Genomic DNA, 23,155 nt, shown 5'->3' on the forward strand with positions numbered 1-23,155 from the left:
GAGCTCCCTCCCTCCCTCCCTCCCTCCCTCCCTTCCTTCCTTCACAGAGTCTCACTCTGTTGCCCAGGTTGGAATGCAATAGTGTGATCTCGGCTCACTGCAACCTCCACTTCTTTGGTTCAAGTGATTCTCCTTCCTCAGCCTCCTGAGTAGCTGGAAATGTGGGTGCCACTACACCCAGCTAATTTTTGTAGTTTTAGTAGAGATACGGTTTTGCCATTTTGGTCAGGTTGGTCTCAAACTCCTGACCTCAAGTGATCCACCTGCCTTGGCCTCCCAAAGTGCTGGGATTAAAGGCATGAGCCACTGCACCCAGCCCTAGTCTCTCTTTCTAAATAGTAATCTCTGCCCCTGGAACACAGTAAGTATAAAATAAGTATCTGTTGAGTAAATGAATAAATATTGAATGAGTTGGTCCACAACATAGATGTAACCGAACTTCAGTTAAGCTAATCCTAGTGCTTGTTATCCCAGTTTTTTTTTTAGGGAGATTTTGTATTTCTTTAGAAGGATTCTGACCCCAAAGTAACATGCTGTATAGTGTTTTATCAAAGACACTACAAACTGAGAAAGCAAACAGAAGCACAAAACCAAAGTGTGTGCCCCCTCAAAAAACAAAAATCAAAACAAAGTAAAATCCAGATGCCGCTACATTTGCATAAAGATGCTTTAAGATAATGGACCTAGCTAAATGCAGTTGCTCTTCTTTTCCAGGGTTAAAACTTCCCTTCCTAAAAATAAAAAAAATAAAAAAATAAAATAAAAAACAACTTCCCTTCCTAAACTGCCCACTAAGCTCAGCATTCATCTGCATGGCAAGTTTCTAAAAGCCCTAGACATCCTAAAAACCAACAGATGTTCATGTGGCCAGAGTCCAGTGAAAAGAGCTAGGATTAAAATTCTAGGAAGGATGAACCCCTGTCCTGCCACCAGGATGCTGTCAGGCTACTTCCTCCATCTCAATCATTAGATGTGGCATCCTGGTGTACAATCAAAATTTAGATACAAAAGTAGTGACTTCCAGCAGCTGCCTTGCCCAGCTTCAGCTCTCACAAAGGCTCCTAGATATGGATTCATTTTTTATGGGAGTGGGGAGGAACACTTAGAGAACCGATGTGTGTATCAAGCATGATAGGGACAACAGCAACACTAAGCCCAACTGCCACAGGTCTAGTCCACCCCTGAGCAACATACTCTGTAGGAGTGGAACAATTCTATGGCACGGAGCACATCAAACTTCCTTGCCATGAGGAACTTGACAGCCACATTCCAAGACAGCGGGGAAACATTGTACTGAACTGTCCACTTGTTAATCTCTTCGAGAAACTGCTTGGTAGCCTGTTTGACAAAGAAAGAAAGAATAATTAGTAAGAAGAGAATATATTTATGGAGTCAAAAAACAAACAAGTAAAAACTATCATCCCTTCCCCAAGCAAGTCTGAACCAGTTTGCTACAGGGAGCAGAGAAAGACAAACAAAAAGGTAGAAACAGGTCTGAAACTGAAATAGTTAAAATTTGTATAATTCAGTGAAGCCAGAAGCCAGATCTAGGTTCAGAGAACAGGACTTAGCACAGGTATGAATGAAAAAATGAGGGGGGAGAAGAGCTATCCTGAATGAAATGCAAATTACTGGTCCCAAAGCAAAAAAAAAAAAAAAAAAAAAAAAAAAAAAAAAAGCTGGGAGGCCACATTTTGGGAGGTGGAAGCAGGAGGATCACTTGAGGTCAGGAGTTCAAGACCAGCCTGACCAACATGGTGAAACTCCATCTCTACTAAAAACACAAAACTAGCCAGACGTGGTGGTGCATGCCTGTAGTCTCAGCTACTTGGGAGGCTGAGGTAGGAGAACTGCTTAAACCCAAGAGGCAGAGGTTGCAGTGAGCTGAGATCACGCCATTGTACTCCAGCCTGGGCAACAAGAGCAAAACTGTCTCAAAAAAAAAAAAGAAAAGAAAAAAAAAAGAAAAGTGGCCAGGCCTTCCAAAGGATTATTGCCTAATACACAGTGTAGTATAGCAGTCTCAGCTGCTGCTTTGGTCCCACAAGCCAATTGGACACAGCAAAAGAATCAGAAAATGGTTTTGGCTTTGGAATTTGAAACCAATAAAACTATTAAGAAGAATTTAACAAATCAAAAGAGCAGCTATTCTTTGTGCTGACTGACCCCACCGCACCTTTTCATGCTTTACATGGCAACCCCAAAACTGGATACTAGTATCCACAGTCAGTAATAGCCCCTCTGGATAGTGGTTTTGGAAAGGGGAGGAAATTTTTCATTTTTACTGTCTGAGCCAGGCTGGCAAGATGCCTGCTTCCAGAACTGTTTCTGTCTCTCAACTAATTCATGTTCATTTATGTACTCTCACCCTATTTCTCCTTACATGATAACCAATTTCCTTTTTAGACAAACTACTTTTCTCTTTCTTCATTTTAGAATGATTTAAATTGGGATTTTTATTTTTTTCTTTTTTTGAGACAGGGTCTCACTCTGTGACCCAGGCTGGAATGTAGTGGCACAATCTTGGCTCACTGCAGCTTCAACCTCCTGGGCTCAAACAATCCTCCTGCCTCAGCCTCTCGAGTAGCTGGGACTATAGCCATTGCATGTGTCACCATACCCAGTAATTTCTTTGTTATTTTTAGTAGAGACAAGGTCTCACTACATAGCCCAGGATTGGTCTCAAACTCTGGGGCTCAAGAGATCCTCTCACTATCCCTCTCAAAGTGCTGGGATTACAGACATGAGCTGCTGCCCTCAGCATTTTTTTTTTTTTTTTTTTTTTTTTTTTTTTGAGACAATGTCTCACTCTGTCACCCAGCAGACTGGAGTGCAGTGGCACAATCACTGCTCATTGCAGCCTTAAACTCCTGGGCTCAAGGGATCCTCCCATCTCCGCCTTCTGAGTAGCTGTGACTACAGGTGCATACCACCACACCTGGGTAATTTTTTTGACTTTTTTGTAGAGACGAGGACTCCCTCTGTTGGCCAGGCTGGTCTTGAACTCCAGTGCTCAAGTGATCATTCCATCTTGCGTTCCCAAAGTGCTGGGATTGCAGCTGTGAGCTAAATTAGGATTTTTTTTTTCCCTTTTTTTTAGACAGTCTTGCTCTGTAGCCCAGGCTGGAGTGCAGTGGCGCGATCTTGGCTCACTGCAACATCTGCCTCCTGGGTTCAAGTGATTCTTCTGCCTCAGCCTCCCAAGTATCTGGGACTACAGGTGCACACCACCACGCCCAGCTAATTTTTGTATTTTCAGTAGAGACAAGGTTTCACCATATTGGCCAGGCTGGTCTCCAACTCCTCACCTCATGATCCGTCCACCTCAGCCTCCCAAAGTGCTGGGATTACAGGTGTGAGCCACCATGCCCAGTCAGGAATAATTTTTTTGTAGGCATTCTACACTACTAAAAGCTTCATGCACAGCTATTCTGTCCCTTCCATCCAGAAACTTTTCTCAGCTGTTTGTCTACAATATGATGAATCTGATGAGAATTCTGAATTTTAACCATACTTCTATTCCCAATCAACCCACAGTTATGAGTTATTTATTCATATTTAATAAGCACCTGTTATTTGTGTTTTTTTGTTTGTTTTTTTTTTGTTTGTTTTTTGAGATAGAGTGTCACTCTATCTCCCAGGCTGTATGTAGTGCAGTTGCCCGAGCTCAGCTCACCACAACCTCTGCCTCCCAGGTTCGAGCAATTCTCCTGCCTCAGCCTTCCGAGTACTACGCCCAGCTAATTTTTTGTATTTTTAGTAAATATGGGGTTTCACCATATTAGCCAGGCTGTTCGCAAACTCCTGACCTTGTGATCCGCCCTCCATGGCCTCCCAAAGTGCTAGGATTACAGGTGTGAGCCACCATGCCTGGCCATAAGCACCTGTTATTTGTTAAGCTAATACTTGCACTGAGAGGTATAAGGAATACAAAAATGAGGTTTGCTTCAAAAGGTATAAAACTAGCTTACCATGTGACCATGGACAAGGTAATTCTGTCTTTGCTAATTTTTCAATTGAAAAATAAAGGGAGGGCTGGGCATGGTGGCTCACAACTATAATCCCAGCACTTTGGGATGCCAAGGTGGGTGTATCATTTGAGGTCAGGAATTCAAGACCAGCCTGGCCAACATGGTGAAACCCTGTCTCTACTCAAAATACAAAAATCAGCCAGGTATGGTGGCGCATGTCTGTAATCCCAGCTACTCGGGAGGATAAGGTAGGAAAATTGCTTGAACCCAGGATGTGGAGGTTACAGTAGCCAAGATCGTGCCATTGCACTCCAGCCTGGGTGACAGAGCGAGACTCTGTTTCAAAGAAAAAAAATGGTTGGGTGCGGTGGCTCATGCCTGTAATCCCAGCACTTTGGGAGGCTGAGGAGGGTGGATCACGAGGTCAGGAATTCGAGATCAGCCCGGCCAATATGGTGAAACCCTGTCTCTACTAAAAATACAAAACTTAGCTGGGCGTGGTGGCATGCGCCTGTACTCCCAGCTACTCAGGAGGCTGAGGCAGAAGAATCGCTTGAACTCAGGAGGCGGGGTTGTAGTGAGCCAAGATCGTGCCATTGCACTTCAGCCTGGGCGACAGAGCGAGACTCCACCTCAAAAAAAGAAAAAGAAAGGGAGGGCTGGGTGCGGTGGCTCACACCTGTAATCCTAGCACTTTGGGAGGCCAAGGCAGGAAGATCACTTGAGGCCAATTCTAGCCTGGCCAACACAGTGAGACCCTGTCTCTAGAAAAAAAAAATTATATATATATTTATATATATATAGAAAAGAAAAATAAAGAGAAAAAGCATAATAGCAATGACCTACTTCGGAGTCTTGGCAACAAGTCCTACCTTGCAAATACAATCCAAATTGCTACACACTGGTTAAACAACTGGCAAACTAAAATCCCAGGAGAGTCAGCAATACCTCATAACAGAGCATCTGATTCATCCTCCAATTTCTAGGAAAGGACAAAAGTACTTGGGGAAAGTCTAAACGGCCTGAGGCTGCACCTGAGCTTTACAGCCTTACAATTAAGGCAACATAGCTTACACCATTGGAGAAGGAAAGCACCAGCAAAACCAATCAGGCAAAGTGCATGAAAAGAGCCAAGAAATAAAGGCCATGAAGAAAAGTTTTCAGAAGATCATTTTGGCCTGGAACCAGCTGAAGCCACGCCAGAGAAAATAGTTTGACTTGCCTCTGTGGAGTGAGTGGCCAGCATCAGAATGAGGAAAGATGGAAGGAAAAAGAAGTGAGCACAGAAAGATCCCAGAAATAAAATTCTAGCCAGTCAGTAAATTCCCCAGGAGACTTGGTACCTGTTTGTTTGTTTTTTTGAGATGGAGTCTCACTCTATTGCCCAGGCTGGAGTGCAGTGGCGCAATCTTGGCTCACTGCAAGCTCCGCCTCACCGGTTCATGCCATTCTCCTGCCTCACGAACTCCTGACCTCGTGATCCGCCCACCTCAGCCTCCCAAAGTGCTGGGATTACAGGTGTGAACCACCGCGCCCAGCTGAGACATGGTAACTGATTTTTAATTAACCTATTATATTTTAAATCCAGTTCTCTAGTGGGCCTCTCTGATGTTGCTTATAGAATAAAACACCAGAATAATAGAACATATTTTTCCTGCTACTTAGCTGGGTATACAATTTCTAATGAGAAATAATCAACAGATAAATCAATGTATAAGTAGAATCAGAAAATCTAAATGACCAAGAGGTGATATGAACTCATCACATATCCATCTGTTAAGATAACTTTTCATTTTTTGGCCGGGCACAGTGGCTCACACCTGTAATCCTAGCACTTTGGGAGGCCAAGGCGAGCGGATCACGAGGTCAGGAGTTCGAGACCAGCCTGGCCAACATAGTGAAACCCTGTCTCTACTAAAAATACAAAAAATTAACAGGGTGTGGTGGCAGGTGCCTGTAATCCCAGCTACTTGGGAGGCTGAGGCAGGAGAATAGCTTGAACCTAGGAGGCGGAGGTTGCAGTGATCCAAGATTGTGCCACTGCACTCCAGCCCAGGAGACAGTATGAGACTGTCTCAAAAAAAAAAAAGATCTTTTCATTTTTCATAAATAAACCATGTCCTAATAAGAGAAAGGCACACAGGTTTCACACACTTCCTTCAAAGTACATCTTGCCTTCCTTTTTATTAAGCTCAGTTACTCCAAGTTTCTTAGTGTTCTGTAGCTCCCAAGAGCTGTTGCCTTGAGCTGACCTCTGTCCCCCTGCTGGTCAGGATGTTATTCTTGGCTTTAAGCACAGGAACAGTTCCTCCTGGTTTGGTCTGAGCAGGCCTTGCATGTAGAGAGTCCAGTGTACTGTAAACAGTGATGTGATATTTACAGATACAAATACACACGCATAGCACCTGCTCTGTTCAGCCTCAGATTACCCTCCTGCATACCCATCCCTCTGGTGGAAGAGATGAACCTCTAAAAGGAGTCAGAAAGAAGGGTCTCATCTTCAACAACCTTCCTTTAGACAGTTAATCAGATTTCTCCCTCTGTTTACACATGGGTTTAACATAACCACTGAGTACAAACTAATTTGTAGCCCTATTGGTTACCAGAAAAACAAGTCCCAGCAACTTTAATGAGCAACACACTCTTCAGAAGGGATAACTGAAATTCTCGAAATTAAAATTCAGTGTATTTCCTAGTGAAAGAAAGAATGGGTCAAAAGATGAGTCACAGCTTAGAAAATATTTTAAGTCCAGGACAGTGGTTTGAATCTATCTACGCTTATGAAACACAAGTTGTTAACACCTGGCAGCTAAGGAAGAGCTGGAGTTCAAACAGCTCTGGTCTTCCTTTGGGATAAGATCTGAATCGATAATATGGAGAAACTAACATTACCACTTACAACTCTCCTTAACCAGTTTTTCAGGTAAGAGTGAGATTTGTTTTGTTTTGCTTGAGATAGGGTGTTGCTCTATCACCAAGGATGGAGTGGAGCGATCATGGCTCACTGCAGCCTCAACCTCCTGGGCTCAATTGATCCTCCTGCCTCAGTCTCCTGAGTAGCTGAGACTACACGCACACGTCATCATGCCTGACTAATTTTTTCATTTTTTAGTAGAGACGGGGTTTCGCCATGTAGCCCAGGCCGATCTCAAATTCTTGGGCTCAAGCAATCCGCCTTCCTCAGCCTCCCAAAGTGCTAGAATTACAGGCATGAGCCACCATGCCTGCCTGGCCTCAAGGGTAAGATTTGTTCCTGCATAGTCAAAAAGCATACTATAGTTACCTACTCCCATAATCATGTTTAAATAAATAAAAACAAGTTTCTTGACTATAGCCATGAAGATAAAGATACTGGAGAACCTGCTATAAAACAGCTGAGAAAGTTGTCAATTAAGCAGGGTACACACTGGACACAATTCACTAGTGTTCAAATAATGGTATCAGAGAGAATAAAACCAACAACATAGTCTCCATGTTACATCAAACTCTCAAGAGCAGCTATAATTTTGAGATGAGCTTTGGGTAAGGAACTAGTCACTCAAGAGGTCAAGAATAATGTGCTGGCACTCTCAGTTCCACAGGTAGTACCTTAAATCCTATAACCCAAGACAACCTAGGAGAGTGAAGAGCCAGACCGATAAGAAACCTGCTCCTGAAATAAAATTAAAAAAAAAAACTTTTGTCTCCTGAAATGTCAGTCAGCTAACCACAAAGGAGAAAGTTTAGTGTGGTTTTGGAGATTATAAAGTACCAATCCATCTTCTTATTCACTACTGTGTGTTATTTGGGCAAGTCATTTAACCTCTCTGAGCCTCAATTTCCTCACTTTGAATGAGAAACGGATGGAAGAGCACCCACTGCCATACCTAGCACTTGGTTGTCTCTGATTGGATGAATGTTCATTCTCTTTTTTCTTTACTCTGGTCATTTCACACTAAAACTTCTTTCAACAGAGATAGAGTTTCTTAGAATCATATGACCTCTGTTGCTTCCCTTTAGCCTCTATCAATGCAATCTCTCTAATCCATTTTATAAAAAACCATACTTTTTTTTTTTTTTTTTTTTGAGACGGAGTCTCGCTCTGTCTCCCAGGCTGGAGTGCAGTGGCCAGATCTCAGCTCACTGCAAGCTCCGCCTCCCGGGTTCCCGCCATTCTCCTGCCTCAGCCTCCCGAGTAGCTGGGACCACAGGCGCCGCCACCTCGCCCGGCTAATTTTTTGTGTTTTTAGTAGAGACGGGGTTTCGCCGTGTTAGCCAGGATGGTCTCGATCTCCTGACCTTGTGATCCGCCCGTCTCGGCCTCCCAAAGTGCTGGGATTACAGGCTTGAGCCACCGCGCCCGGCAAAACCATACATTTAAACTAGAAACATGTGTTCAGGCCAGGAGTGGTGGCTCACATCTATAATCCCAGCACTTTGGAAGGCCAAGGTGGGAGGACTGCTTGAGCCCAGGAGTTAGAGACCAGCCTGGGCAACATGGTGAGACCCATCTCTACAAAAAATTTAAAAATTAGCCATGCATGGTGGCACATGCCTGTGGTCCCAGCTACTCGGGGAGCTGAGGTGGGAGGATTGCTTGAGCCTAGGAGGCCGAGGCTGTAGAGCGCCAAGATCATACCACTGTACTCCAGCTTGGGTGACTGAGACTCTATCTCAAAAAAAAAAAAAAAAAAAAAAAAAAGGCCAGGTGCAGTGGTTCCCACCTATAATCCCCAGCACCTTGGGAGACCAAGGTAGGTGAATCACCTGAGGTCAGAAGTTTGAGACCAGCCTGGCCAACAGGGTGAAATCTCATCTCTACTAAAAATACAAAAATTAACCAGGCATGCTGGCTTGCTCCTGTAATCCCAGCTACTCAGGAGGCTGATGCAGGAGAATTGCTTGAACCCAGGAAGCGGAGGTTGCAGTAAGCCAAGATCACGCCATTGTACTCCAGCCTGGGTGACAAGAAAAAAAGAAAAACAAAAGAAATAAGCATTCAACTGAAAACACTTTTTTAAAGGACCAATTCTTCCTCATTCAGGGCTCTGTGGCTATAAAGAAAAAGCTGAGGCCAGAAGTATTTAGACTTCAGTTCCCATCTTTTTGTCCCTACTTTCAGACTACTCTGGCAGCTCCAGAGATTAACACTGCCATCCTAGGCACAAGCTCCTTTTAACAGCGCAAACTAACTATGGAAAGGTCTCAATACAATAAAGAAGCAGGTGTTGATACAGGTGTTGTGCAGAACAAATACCATGAAAAAATGCAGTCAGTCATCCTGCAATGAAAACCGAAATAAGGAAAGTGATTCAATGTAAGACGCAATGTCTGGCTTTCTTTTTTGTTTGTTTTTGAGACGGAATCTTGCTCTGTCGCCCAAGCTGGAGAACAGTGGCACAATCTCGGTTCACTACAAGCTCCGCCTCCCGGGTTCACACCATTCTCCTGCCTCAGCTTCCCAAGTAGCTGGGACTTCAGGTGCCTGCCACCATGCCCAGCTAATTTTTTTTTGTATTTTTAGTAGAGACGGGGTTTCACCATGTTAGCCAGGATGGTCTCAATCTCCTGACCTTGTGATCCACCCGCATCAGACTTCCAAGGTGCTGAGATTACAGGCATGAGCCACCACACCCGGCCGCAATGTCTGGCTTTTACCAAATTTGAAGATACTTCTGTATTTCAACAAATATGCCATTTCTCCATTATTTCAGTGACGGATGCATTAATGAACTCCTTCCTCTCATGCCTCTCTCCTTCATTGTGAATTACTGCCTTTTTATATATATTGATACCTTCAGTCCACATTAATCTGCTGGGAGACAGACTCTGAGCAAAGACACTGGTTTGCTATAAGGCAGCAAGAGGTTTGATGAATTTCCAAACTAAAACTACAATTTTTCCATAAGCACTTTGTTAATGTACCAAAAAAGGAAACAAATCCAGTCCCTTTAATATTTACTGGTTTATCTCAAATATTTTCCACTTATCAGGAAAACATTGCCTTTTCTTAAAATGTGATTTTAAAAGAGATAATGCTTTCTTAAATAGGCTCTTACTGCATTTGGGAAAAGTTTTAAGTATATTTTCTAATTTTATCGTATTATAAAACAATGTAATAACAAAAATTTGCAAAAAAAGTGAAAGGCCAGTCATAATCCCATCACCCTACACAAGTGTTTTCATGTTTTTTAATGATTTAAAAATTGAATTCAGGCCGGGTGTGGTGGCTCACGCCTGTAATCCCAGCACTTTGGGAGGCCAAGGCGGGCGGATCACGAGGTCAGGAGATCGAGACCATTCTGGCTAGCATGGTGAAACCCTGTCTCTACTAAAAAATATAAAAAATTAGCTGGGCATGGTGGCGGGCGCCTGTAGTCCCAGCTGCTCAGGAGGCTGAGGTGAGAGAATGGCGTGAACTCAGGAGGCAGAGCTTGCAGTGAGCCAAGATCGCACCACTGCACTCCAGCCTGGGCGACAGAGTGAGGCTCTGTCTCAAAAAAAAAAAAAAAAAAATTGAATTCAATGGAAACATACTAATAAATACACAATTTTATAAGTATATATCACCACAAGCACCATACACTTTTAAAGAAAAACTTAGGGAAGGGGAGAAGAAAGGATTAGTCAAACATTCACAACAAGTATTTGCTGAGGGCCCATTCTGTGCTAATCAGTACAGTAGTTGTTGAGAAGACACAACATAGATCGCTCCTAGGCCTTTGGCTAAGATCAAGTGAGAAGACACACACAGAGACATACAGACCCTATTCCAAACAGTTTACAATCATTTAACTATGGAGACAGATGTATAAATAAGTCTTCACCATATAATGTAATAAGTTCTAGGAAGGCTCTATGAACAGAATGCTATGGGATTCAAACCTTCTCTACGGATATAAAAAAATTTTTTTAGGAGTGCCTTGAAGGATGAGTAGGAATTTGTCAGGCAGAGAAAAGTATTCTAGTCAGAGAAAACAAAATGTTTCAAATCAGGGTCATAAAAGAACAGGGCTTATTGGGGATATCACATAGCTAGTGTGTCCAATGTGTATGAGGGAGAACAGTGGGAGATGTGTGAACAGGGGGACTGAACCAGACCGGGAAGGCGCTTGTATGCTACACGTCAAATTCCAGACATGGTCCTATAAACATAAAAGATTCAATAGAGATCTTTAAGCAAAGGGATGAGATGATGAGTTTGGTTCCCCTCTCCCACCTCAAAAAATAACTATAAGCAGTGGGGAAGTCAGACTGAAAGGAAAAAAAATCTAGCAACAGGGAGGTAAGTTCCCTGAAGACAGGGATCATATCTATTTTATTCACCTAGTTCCTAGTACTGTGCCTGCCACAAAGCACTTACTTAATAAATACCTACGATAAATGAATTAATTAATTACTGAAGTCTCAAGAATATTAACATTTAGAGGGCAGACAGAAGATGAAGAACAAAGGAACTTTTAAATTTTCCTTTTAGAAATACTAGTGATTGCAGGCTGGGCGTGGTGGCTCACACCTGTAATCCCAGAACTTTGGGAGGCCAAGGCAGGCGGATCACCTGAGGTCAGAAGTTCGAGACCAGCCTGACCAACAATGTAAAACCCCATCTCTACTAAAAATACAAAAATTAGCCAGGCGTGGTGGTGGACGCCTGTAATCCTAACTACTCAGGAGGCTGAGGCAGGAGAATCGCTTGAACCCGGGAGGCAGAGGTTGCAGTGAGCCAAGATCGCGCCATTGCACTCCAGCCTGGGCGACACAGTGAGACTCTGTCTCAAAAAAAAAAAAACAAACAAAACAAAAAACTAGTGATTGCTGAAAATCAAAGAAATGGAGATTTAAACACAAACAAGAGGAATTGTCAAATATCTTCCTTAAAAAAAAATAGGCCAGGCTCGGTGGCTCACGCCTGTAATCCCAGCACTTTGGGAGGCCAAGGTGGGCAGGCCATGAGGTTAAGAGATCGAGACCATCCTGGCCAACATGGTGAAACTCAGCCTTTACTAAAAATACAAAAAACTCAGCTGGGCGTGGTGATGCGCACCTGTAGTCCCAGCTACTCCAGAGGCTGAGGCAAGAGGATCACTTGAACCCGGAAGGCGGAAGTTGCAGTGAGACGAGATGGTGCCACTGCACTCCAGCTGGGTGACAGAGCGAGACTCTGTCTCAAAAAAAAAAACTTGCCGGGCACAGTGGCTCATCATGCCTGTAATCACAGCACTTTGGGAGGCCGAGGTGGGCAGATCACGAGGTCAGGAGATTGAGACCATCCTGGCTAACACGGTGAAAGCCTATCTCTACTAAAAATACAAAAAATAAGCCGTGCGTAGTGGTGGGTGCTTGTAGTCCCAGCTACTCAGGAGGCTGAGGCAGAAGAATGGCGTGAACCCAGGAGGAGCTGAGATCGCGCCACTGCACTCAGCCTGGGCGACAGAGCAAGACCCCGTCTCAAAAAAAAAAAAAAAAAGGCTAGGTGCGGTGGTTCACACCTGTAATCCCAGCACTTTGGGAGGCCAAGGAAGGCAGATCACCTGAGGTCAGAAGTTTGAGACCAGCCTGACCAACACTGCAAAACCCCGTCTCTACTAAAAATACAAAAATTAGCCAGGCGTGGTGGTGGGCACCTGTAATCCCAGCTACTCAGGAGGCTGAGGCAGGAGAATCGCTTGAACCCGAGAGGGAAAGGTTGCAGTGAGCTGAGATCGTGTCACTGCACTTCAGCCTGGGAAAAAGAGCGAGACTTTGTCTCAAAAAACAAAAACAAAACAAAACAAAACCAAAAAACTTCACAGTAAAGATAGCTCTCACATTATAGGCTTCTCCAAGGAATGTAAAGACTTGGTTTAACATCAGGAGATCTATCAAAGCAATTTTTATGTTAACAGGAAAAGAAAAAAAGTATATAACCTTCTCAACAGATGCTGAAAATGCACTGCATAAAATCCATCACACATAAGCCCCATAATTTTTTTGTATTAAAGATGGGAAGACCAGCAGGTCTGCTATTACCACCATTATGCAACATTGCACTGAAGGTCATGCCTAACACAGCCAAAAGATGCGTAACAACCTGATGCATAAAGACAGGAATTTTAGGCCAGGTGCGCTGGCTCCAATCTATAATCCCAGCACTCTGGGAGGCCACGGTGGTCGGACTGCTTGAGCCAGGAGTTCAAGACCAGCCTAAACAACATGACAAAACCCGTCTCTACAAAAAATACAAAAATTTGCCCAGCATGATGGCACATGCCTATAGTCCCACAAGTGGGAGGATCACTTAAGCCCGGGAGGCAGAGGCTGCAGTGAGCTGAGACTGCACCACTGCATGGCACCCCAGCCTGGGTGACACAGCCAGACTCTGTCTCAAAAAAAAAAAACAAAAAAAAAACAAAAGGAATGTTAAGGAAGAGAATAAAATTCAGAAACCATACGGTGTATATCTAAGTATATAGTATATGAAACAAATAATATGACAATTAGTAAGCAAAAAGTATTATAGGAATTTATATATGCATATAGGTATTTGTAGGATACACAAAAAACTGGTAATAATGGTCACCTCTGGGGAGAAAAAATGAACTGAGGCTGGGTGCAATGCTTCACACCTGTAACCCCAACACTTTGGGAGGCTAAGGCAGGAGGATCACTTCAAAGTCCAGGAGTTCCAGACCAGCCTAGGCAACAAAGCAACACCCTGTCTCTATAAAAAAATTTAAAAATAAAAAAAGAAAGAAAAGAAAAGAGAAAGGAAGGAAGGAAGGAAGGAAGGAAAGAAAGAAGGAAGGAAGGAAGGAAGGAAGGAAGGAAGGAAGGAAGGAAGGAAGGGAGGGAGGGAGGGAGGGAGGGAGGGAGGGAGGGAGGGAGGACGGACGGACTGGGAAATAGCATGGGAAGATAAACTATAAGCAACCCTTAAAATTTGTTTTTTTGGCTGGGCGCGGTGGCTCACGCCTGTACTCTCAGGGGTTTCACCATGTTGGCCAGGATGGTCTTGATCTCTTGATATCATAATCCGCCTGCCTTGGATTATAGGCGTGAGCCACCGTGCCTGGCCAGTGATTTATCTTTAGTAAACAAATTACCATTTACTATCTTCTCTCTGAAGGAAGCTGGTATTTAGAAGATTTTTTTTTTTTTTTGAGATGGAGTCTGGCACTGCCGCCCAGGCTGGAGTGCAATGGTGCAATCTTGGCTCACTGCAACCTCCGCCTCCCAAGTTCAAGTGATTCTCCTGCCTCAGCCTCCCCAGTAGCTGGGATTACAAGCGTATCTGGCTACTTTTTGTATGTGTTTTTAGTAGAGACGGGGTTTCACTACTTTGACCAGACTGGTCTCAAACTCCTGACCTCGTGATTTGCCCGCCTTGGCCTCCCAAAGTGCTGCAATTACAGGCGTGAGCCACCGCACCCGGCCTAGTACAGAATATTTAATTGGAGGGCCACGAAGACAGAAATGTTCACCTATTTGAATATGTGAACGTTTTTTTGTTTTTTGAGACGGAATCTCCCTCTGTCACCCAGGCTGGAGTGCAGTGGTGCGATCTCAGCTCACTGCAACCTTGGCCTCCCAGGTTCAAGTGATTCTTCTGCCCCAGACTCCCGAGTAGCTGGGATTACAGGTGCACACCACCACACTAGGCTTACTTTTGTATTTTTAGTGGAGACGGGGTTTCACCATGTTGGCCGGGCTGGTCTCGAACTCCTGGCCTCAAGTAATCCGCCTCAAGCAACTCCCCTGGCCTCCCAAAGTGCTGCAATTATAGGCGTGAGCCACCACTCCTGGCCTGAATGTGTGAACTTCTAAATTATATGTCATGTTTTATTTATTAGCAAGTGTGGAATATAGAATTTCTTATGGCTAAGACCTGTAAAGGTATCATTAAAAAATTTAAAGACATAGAATACCCCACAGTTTATCTACCTTTTTGAAGGAAAGCATCAGAAATAAAAAAACAAAAGTGGGCCGGGCGCGGTGGCTCAAGCCTGTAATCCCAGCACTTTGGGAGGCCGAGGCGGGCGGATCACAAGGTCAGGAGATCGAGACCACAGTGAAACCCCGTCTCTACTAAAAATACAAAAAATTAGCCGGGCGCGGTGGCGGGCGCCTGTAGTCCCAGCTACTCAGGAGGCTGAGGCAGGAGAATGGCGGGAACCCGGGAGGCGGAGCTTGCAGTGAGCCGAGATCGCGCCACTACACTCCAGCCTGGGCAACAGCGTGAGACTCCGTCTCAAAAAAAAAAAAAAAAAAAAAAGTGAAACTGACTTTTAGAAAAGTTTAGTCCATAGAGATACAGCAAATAAATAGGCACAATAAAAGAAAGGGGAGTAGAGTCAACTAAGTTTGAGTGCACTGTAAATAGTTTTTAAAAAAATAGGCCGGGCGCGGTGGCTCACGCCTGTAATCCCAGCACTTTGGGAGGCCGAGGCGGGCGGATCACAAGGTCAGGAGATCGAGACCACGGTGAAACCCCGTCTCTACTAAAAATGACAAAAAATTAGCCGGGCGCGGTTGTGGGCGCCTGTAGTCCCAGCTACTCGGGAGGCTGAGGCAGGAGAATGGCGTGAACCCGGGAGGCGGAGCTTGCAGTGAGCCGAGATCGCGCCACTGCACTCCAGCCTGGGCTGGGCGACAGAGCGAGACTCCGTCTCAAAAAAAAAAAAAAAAAAAAAAAAAAAATAAGGTGTGACGGGCACATTGGTTTACGCCTGTAATCCCAGCACTTTGGGAAGCCAAGGCAGGTGGATCTCAAGAGTTCGAGACCAGCCTGGCCAACATGGCAAAACTCTGTCTCTACTAAAAATACAAAAATTAGCTGCACGTGGTGGCACATGCCTGTAATCCCACACTCAGGAGGCTGAAGCAGGAGAATCACTTGAACCCAGGAGGTGGAGGTTGCAGTGAGCTGAGATCGCACCAGCCTGGGTGACAGAGCACGACTCTGTCAAAAAAAAGAAAGAGAGAGAGAGAGAGAGAGAGAGAGGAAGGAGGGAGGGAGGGAGGGAGAGAGAGAGGGAGGGAGGAAGGAAGGAAAGAAAGAAGGGAGGGAGGGAGGGAGGGAGGAAAGAAGAAAAGGAAGGAAGGAAGGAAGGAAGGAAGGAAGGAAGGAAGGAAGGAAGGAAGGAAGGAAGGAAGGAAGGAAGGAAAAGAAAATGTGAAGCAGGTCTCATTGGAAGCACTACTTCTGCTGCCTTCCTGTTTGTACTTTTCAGCTGCTGAGAATGATCCAGACGGCTGCTGGGTGAGGTGATTCACGTAATCCCAGCACTTTGGGAGGCTGAGGTGGGAGGATTCCTTGAGACCAACATGGGTAACATAGTGAGATCCTGTCTCTATTTAAAACAAAAAAAGGATGATCCAGGTGGGATGGGATGACTCACGCCGGTAGTCCTAGCACTTTGGGAAGCTGAGGTAGAAGGATCGCTTGAGCTCAGGAGTTTGAGACCAGCCTGGGCAACATAGGGAAACCTCATCTCTAAAAAAAATAAATAAAAATTAGCCAGGCATGGTGATGCACACCTGTAGTCCCAGGTACTCGGGAGGCTGAGGTAGGAGGATCACTTGAGCCTAGGAGGTCCAGGCTGCAGTGAGCCGTGATCATTGCACTTCAGCCTGGGTAACAATGAAACCCTGTCTCAAAAAATAAAATAAAATAAAATAAAATAAAATAAAATAAAATAAAGAGACAGGATCTTGCTCTTGCCCAGGCTTGAGTGCAGTGGCATGATCATAGCTCAGTGTAACCTTGAAGTCCTGGGCTCAAAGGATTCTCCTGCCTCAGCCTCCCTAGTAGCTGGAACTACAGGTGTGTGCCACCACGTCTGGCTACTTTTTAAATTTTTGTAGAGATAGGGTCTCACCAGCCAAGACTGGTGTCGCAATCCTGGCCTCCAGTGATCTTCCCCCATCAGCCTCCTGAAGTGCTGGGATTACAGGCATGATCCACCACACCTGGCCTCATTTTATTTATTTATTTGTTTGTTTTGTTTTATTTTATTTTTCTGAGACAGAGTCTCGCTCTGTTGCCCAGGCTGGAGTGCAGTGGTGCAATCTTGGTTCACTGCAAGCTCCACCTCCCGGGTTCACACCATTGTTCTGCCTCAGCCTCCCGAGTACCAAGTAGCTGGGACTACAGGCGCCTGCCACCACGTCCGGCTAGTTTTTTGTATTTTTATAGAGATGGGGTTTCACTGTGTTAGCCAGGATGGTCTCGATCTCCTGACCTTGTGATCTGCCTGCCTCAGCCTCCCAAAGTGCTGGGATTATAGGCGTGTGCCACCGCGCCCAGCCTCATTTTATTATTATTATTTTTATTATTTTTGTTTTTTGAGAGAGAATCTCGCTCTGTTGCCCAGGCTGGAGTGCGGTGGTGTGATCTCGGCTCACTGCAAGCTCTACTTTCTAGGTTCACGCCATTCTCCTGCCTCAGCCTCCTGAATAGCTGGAACTACAGGCACACGCCACCACACCCAGTTAATTTTTTGTATTTTTAGTAGAGACGGGGTTTCACCGTGTTAGCCAGGATGGTCTTGATCTCCTGACCTTGTGATCCGCCCACCTCGGCCTCCCAAAGTGCTGGGATTACAGGCGTGAGCCACCATGCCTGGCCTTTATTATTATTATTTTTTGTTTTTGAGACGGAGTCTTGCTCTGTCACACCCAGGTTGGAGTGCAGTGGTGCAATCTCGGCTCACTGCAACCTCCACCTCCCAGGTTCAAGCAGTTCTCCTGCCTCAGCCTCCCAAGATTGAGAATCGCTTGAACCTAGGAGGCTAAGGTTGCAGTGAGTCGAGATGGTGCCACTGCAGTCCAGCCTGGTGACAGAGCAAGACGCCATCTCAAAAATAAAATAAAATAAAATATAAATCATTAATAGGACTACTCCCAGCAATCTAGATAAATGTACATACTGGGAACTCAGAACAAACTGCTTAAAACTACATCTGGCACAGAATCTTTCACAGTGAGTTTACAAACATTTTCTTACTTTAAAAGATAACCCATACTATCAGGTCTCTTTATTCTGATATCCACGTGCTGCAAGATAGGAAGTCTTTCTTGTTCACCCATTAAGGGACTATGTGAACTTCAAACTCAAAGCCCTACACATCTCATCAGAAAGAGTAAGGCCAAATAACTATGAAGAAAGGCCTAACACCCATCTGCCTGATGAAACCAAACGGGATGGTTCTGAAACCATGGGACTCTTCCATCTACCACATCAAGCATTATGCAAGAACCCAAAAAGAAAAAAAGCTAACTGCTATTAAAGGATTAATATCACACTGGGAACAGAACAACAGGAAACCAGGGTTGACCACGTAAAGCTTCCCATCTGAGTCCAAAGCTTCAGGCAACACTGAGGGGCCACAGTTAACTTGAGCTGTTAAACATGAAAAGCTCCTCAGTGTTAATGACTTCCTACCAGCAGAAGTGAAGGGCTAAGGTTTATTAGCACTCCATCAGCCAAACGTCACAGCCCAGATCAGGAATAGTTTGTCTCCAATACCTGATGAGCAGAAAATGTTCTATTCCTTTTCAAATGCTATTTCTGTCTCCCTTGGCTCATGGTTCCTTTGCATACATAAGACAGCATTAGTCACATATTACAGTAAAGAAAGCAATTCAATGCCTTCATTTTTTTAGAGCAAGATTTTGCCCCTCCCAGTTCACATAGACCAAAGAGCAAGGTCCTGCAAGAAATCACAACAGTAGCAACCATGTGTGAAGCATTTAAGATATACCAAAGGAGTCATACTATATCATACTCAACACTGACAAGCTAGGTATTATTAACCGCATAAAGAAATCAAAGTCTCACAGAGCCAAAGCAAACTGTCCATGGTTACTCAACCAATAAATGGTAGAGCTGAGGTTTTGAGCACTGAATCCAAGTATTTTCAAATCCTTATAGTCTTTCCACTCCACTAAATGGGCATGAGAAATACAAGACATATCATTCATCTTATTAGGTAATATATATGTCATTTGTTGATCTACGCACAAAATTACTCTTGAAGAAACTCATATAGCATCATCAACTGTCTCAGAGGAGAACTACGTAGCTGGGAGACATAGTGAGAAGATTAATATTTTCCATATTCCTTTCTGTATCTTTTTAAGTTCAAATCATATGACTATATTATCCACTCAAAAAATAAAAATAAAACACATTAGTTTTATATAGGCTTTAAGTAAAATATATATAACAGGAATTTCTGAACATAGTATTTTTGCAGGCCGGGCGCGGTGGCTCAAGCCTGTAATCCCAGCACTTTGGGAGGCCGAGAAGGGCGGATCACGAGGTCAGGAGATCGAGACCATCCTGGCTAACACGGTGAGACCCCGTCTCTACTAAAAAATACAAAAAACTAGCCGGGTGTGGTGGCGGCGCCTGTAGTCCCAGCTACTCGGGAGGCTGAGGCAGGAGAATGGCGGGAACCTGGGAGGCGGAGCTTACAGTGAGCTGAGATCTGGCCACTGCACTCTAACCTGGGCGACAGAGCGAGACCCCGTCTCAAAAAAAAAAAAAAAAATTAAAAAAAAATAATATTTTTGAAACTATGCCACCAAACAATAATAAATTTGTTGCTAATCTTCATTTCAGGGCCAAAAATTGAGTTAGGGAGCTCTACATAGGGGTAAAGGATGACAGCTGTTTTATGAACTGCTAGCCCTAGATGGGGATGCTTCAATGCACTGCAGGAGTGTGCCACACTGACTCTCCTGTTGGAGACATTTGCCAATAGCATATTTACTAAAAACAAGCTGGCATCTCTCCTCTCAGGTTTAAAAAACACTTCCCAGGCCAAAGTTATCAGAGGATGAAGAATTCCCAGAGACAACAGAGGAAATAATTAAACAAGGAAACAAGGAAGTAAACAATTCTAAATTGTCATAGGAGAAAATTCATGTTAGGAGGTTGAAAGGCAGAAGAATATAACACAGAAGAGCACAGAAAAAAATGAAATCTGCCAAGTAAACAAGAAGCTCCTGGCCAGGTGTGGGGGCTCACACCCATAATCCCAACACCTTAGGAGGCCAAGGCAGAAAGATCCTTTGAGCCCAGGAGTTTGAAACCAGCCTGGACAACATAGGGATATCCAATCTCCACAAAACATGAAAATAAATTAGCCAGAAGTGGCAGCGTACAGCTGTGGTCCTAGCAGGATGCTGAAGGGGGAGGATCACTTGAGCCTGGGAGTTCAAGGCTACGTAGAGTGAGCCATGATGATGCCACTGCATTCCAGCCTGGGTAACAGAGCAGAACCTGTCTCAAAAAGCAAAACAACAACAAACACACACACACACACACAAATAAGAAGCTCCTCATCCACCAACAAGAGCAGTCATCTAGGTTCCCAAAGGGAGGTAACAGGGGTAGCTGGTCACACTCTCCACAAGAACCTGAAGACAGCTTGCCAACTGCCACTCATTCCAGCTAATGAGGGGGTGACCCACACAACCAGAAGAAACCTATAAAGTCTTTCTGGGGGAAAAAATCTTTAAAGAGCTTGGTAAACATAGAGGGTGGGGGGGCCTTTGGTAACATTTTTTTTTTTTCTCTTCCTCCAACTGATAGCTGACACTTTAGGAAAGAAAGGAGGAATGTAAATGGCTGTGAGTAAATTGAAGTTGGCTTTCCAGATCATGCTAAAACTTTCTTCCCCTTCCTCTACTCCCAAACCTGGCTTATTCCTATTTATTCTTCAGGTCAGACTAAATCCCACTTCATCCTATAGATTTCTACTGCTTTCCAACTAGCACTGACCAAACAGTATTATAAAGCTTATGTTATTGTCTATCTGCTCCCACTGAACTGTAAGCTTGGGAGATGCAGGGGCCAAGGGTTCTATGCCACAACTGCATACTCAACACCAAGCACAGTGACGTCATTCTGATAAATAAATGTGTCAATGGTGATGGGCTCTTGGCCTGCTAAAAGAGTGCTGTTCAGAGAGTAGGAAGAACATATTTGAATACTTGCCAATCTGATTATGAAAACTTAAAATTTAAAATACATGAGAGGGCCGAACATGGTGGTTCACACTTGTAATCCCAACACTTTGGGAGGCTGAGGTGGGTAGAATGCTTGACCCCAGGAGTTCAAGACCAAGCTGGGCAACAAAGTGAGACCCCTATCTCTACAAAAGATTTAAAATAAAATAAAATTAAAATTAAATAAAACGGCCGGGCACGGTGGCTCAAGCCTGTAATCCCAGCACTTTGGGAGGCCGAGAAGGGCGGATCACGAGGTCAGGAGATCGAGACCATCCTGGCTAACACGGTGAAACCCCATCTCTACTAAAAAAAAATACAAAAAACTAGCCGGGTGAGGTGGCGGGCGCCTGTAGTCCTAGCTACTCGGGAGGCTGAGGCAGGAGAATGGCGTAAACCTGGGAGGCGGAGCTTGCAGTGAGCCGAGATCCGGCCACTGCAGGGCGACAGAGGGAGACTCCGTCTCAAAAAAAAAAAAAAAAAAAAAAAAATTAAACAAAACAAAATAAATAAGAGGAGAGCAAAAAGTTCCTAAATAAAACTGGGAAAGAACATCAGGAAAATAACATGAGAAGAAAAGCAATGGAAGAGGTGACTATTAAATTACAGAAGAAACTATCTGGAAATTAGATATCTTAATTCCCTGACAATATCTTAACGTCAGACATCTATAATAGGATATACAAAATAAAATAAAGTAAATTTATGGCCAGGAGCAGTGGCTCACACCTGTAATCCCAGCACTTTGGGAGGCCGAGGCAGGTGGAATCACTTGAGGTCAGGCATTCGACATCATGACAACAGCCCGGCCAACACTGCGAAACCCCATCTCTACTAAAAATACAAAAATTAGCTGGATGTGGTGGTGCACGCCTGTAGTCCTAGCTACTTGGGCGGCTGAGGAACAAGAATAGCATGAGCCAAGGATGGGAGGATGCAGTGAGCCAAGATCACACCACTGCACTCCAGCCTGGGTGACAGAGCAAGATTCTGTCTGAAAAAATAAACAGATAAACTAAATTTATTGACTTTGTAAAGTAAGACAAGGTCTCTACCCATAAAAATTTGAGTTTGGCAGAACTGTGAACACAATACACCAATGAATGGGCAAATGTAATTCAAATCTTTATTATTTTTATTTATTTATTTTTGTCTTTTAAGTCCAAAGTATTCAAATCTTAAGAGGGGAAGGGGAATGACAGCACATCCCAAAATGATATTCCCTGGAGAAATCCACAAACCACACTAGAAAATTTCTGAATGAAATAAGAGAGTAATGGACATGACACAGCTATTGAGAGACCCCTTCAAACTGCTCAATAACAGAAAATATGAATTGTTTTCTTGACTCAGATCCCAAAATTGTCAGGGTGATAATGGTGTATAAAAATAGGGAACTTTGGCAAGGCGCAGTGGCTCACACCTGTAATCCCAGCATTTTGGGAGGCTGAGGCGGGTGGATCACGAGGTCAGGAGATCAAGACCAGCCTGGCTAACACAGTGAAACCCCGTCTCTACTAAAAACACAAAAAATTAGCCGGGCGTGGTGGCACATGCCTGTACTCCCAGCTACTCAGGAGGCTGAGGCAGGAGAATTGCTTGAAACTGGGAGAAGGAAGTTGCGGTGAGCCGAGATCGTGCCACTGCACTCCAGCCTGGGCCACAGAGCGAGACTCTGTCTCAAAAAAAAAAAAAAGAGAGAAATAGGGAACTTCATGAACCTTGACATTTGCTGGATATCACACTTAACTTAAAAAGGGTGGGTGGGTACAGAAAGCCTGAGAAATTATTGTGGATAGTTTCATCCTAAAATGATAAGAGAACTACTACACTGGACATTATCCAGACTAAGGAGAAATACTAGGTGAAAAATTGACAGGGTTTCAAGAATAAAGTAACCACGTAATCCTTACAAGTGTGATAGCCAACAACTAAGTGTTGTCAGGAGGCAGTTAAGAATGCAAGTTCTAGCCAGAGCACCAGTCATTCTACATTAAAGACCCAGTTCTGCCACAGCAGAACTCTGACTCAGGCAAGTCAAAAACCACCTGTGCCAGACTAGGCACGGTAGCTCACGCCTGTAATCCCAGCACTTTGGGAGGCCTGGGTGGGTGGATCACCTGAGGTCAGGAGTTAGAAACCAGCTGGCCAAATGGTGAAACCCCGTCTCTACTAAAAATACAAAAAAATTACCGGATGTGGTGGCGTGC

General features: G+C 44.3%; 1 protein-coding gene across 1 annotated transcript in view; it reads right to left on the reverse strand.

Annotated features, from left to right (window-relative positions):
• The window catches only part of PTPN9 (protein tyrosine phosphatase non-receptor type 9), a 110,300-nt gene that overhangs the window by 57,572 nt on the left and 29,573 nt on the right, over positions 1 to 23,155 (reverse strand). The window contains exon 2 of the mRNA XM_005560121.4: positions 1,195 to 1,338. Within this exon, the coding sequence (XP_005560178.1) occupies positions 1,195 to 1,338 (144 nt within the window). The remainder of the gene's footprint in view (positions 1 to 1,194; positions 1,339 to 23,155) is intronic.

This window comes from Macaca fascicularis, chromosome 7 (assembly GCF_037993035.2).
Source record: "Macaca fascicularis isolate 582-1 chromosome 7, T2T-MFA8v1.1".
NCBI lineage: Eukaryota > Metazoa > Chordata > Mammalia > Primates > Cercopithecidae > Macaca > Macaca fascicularis.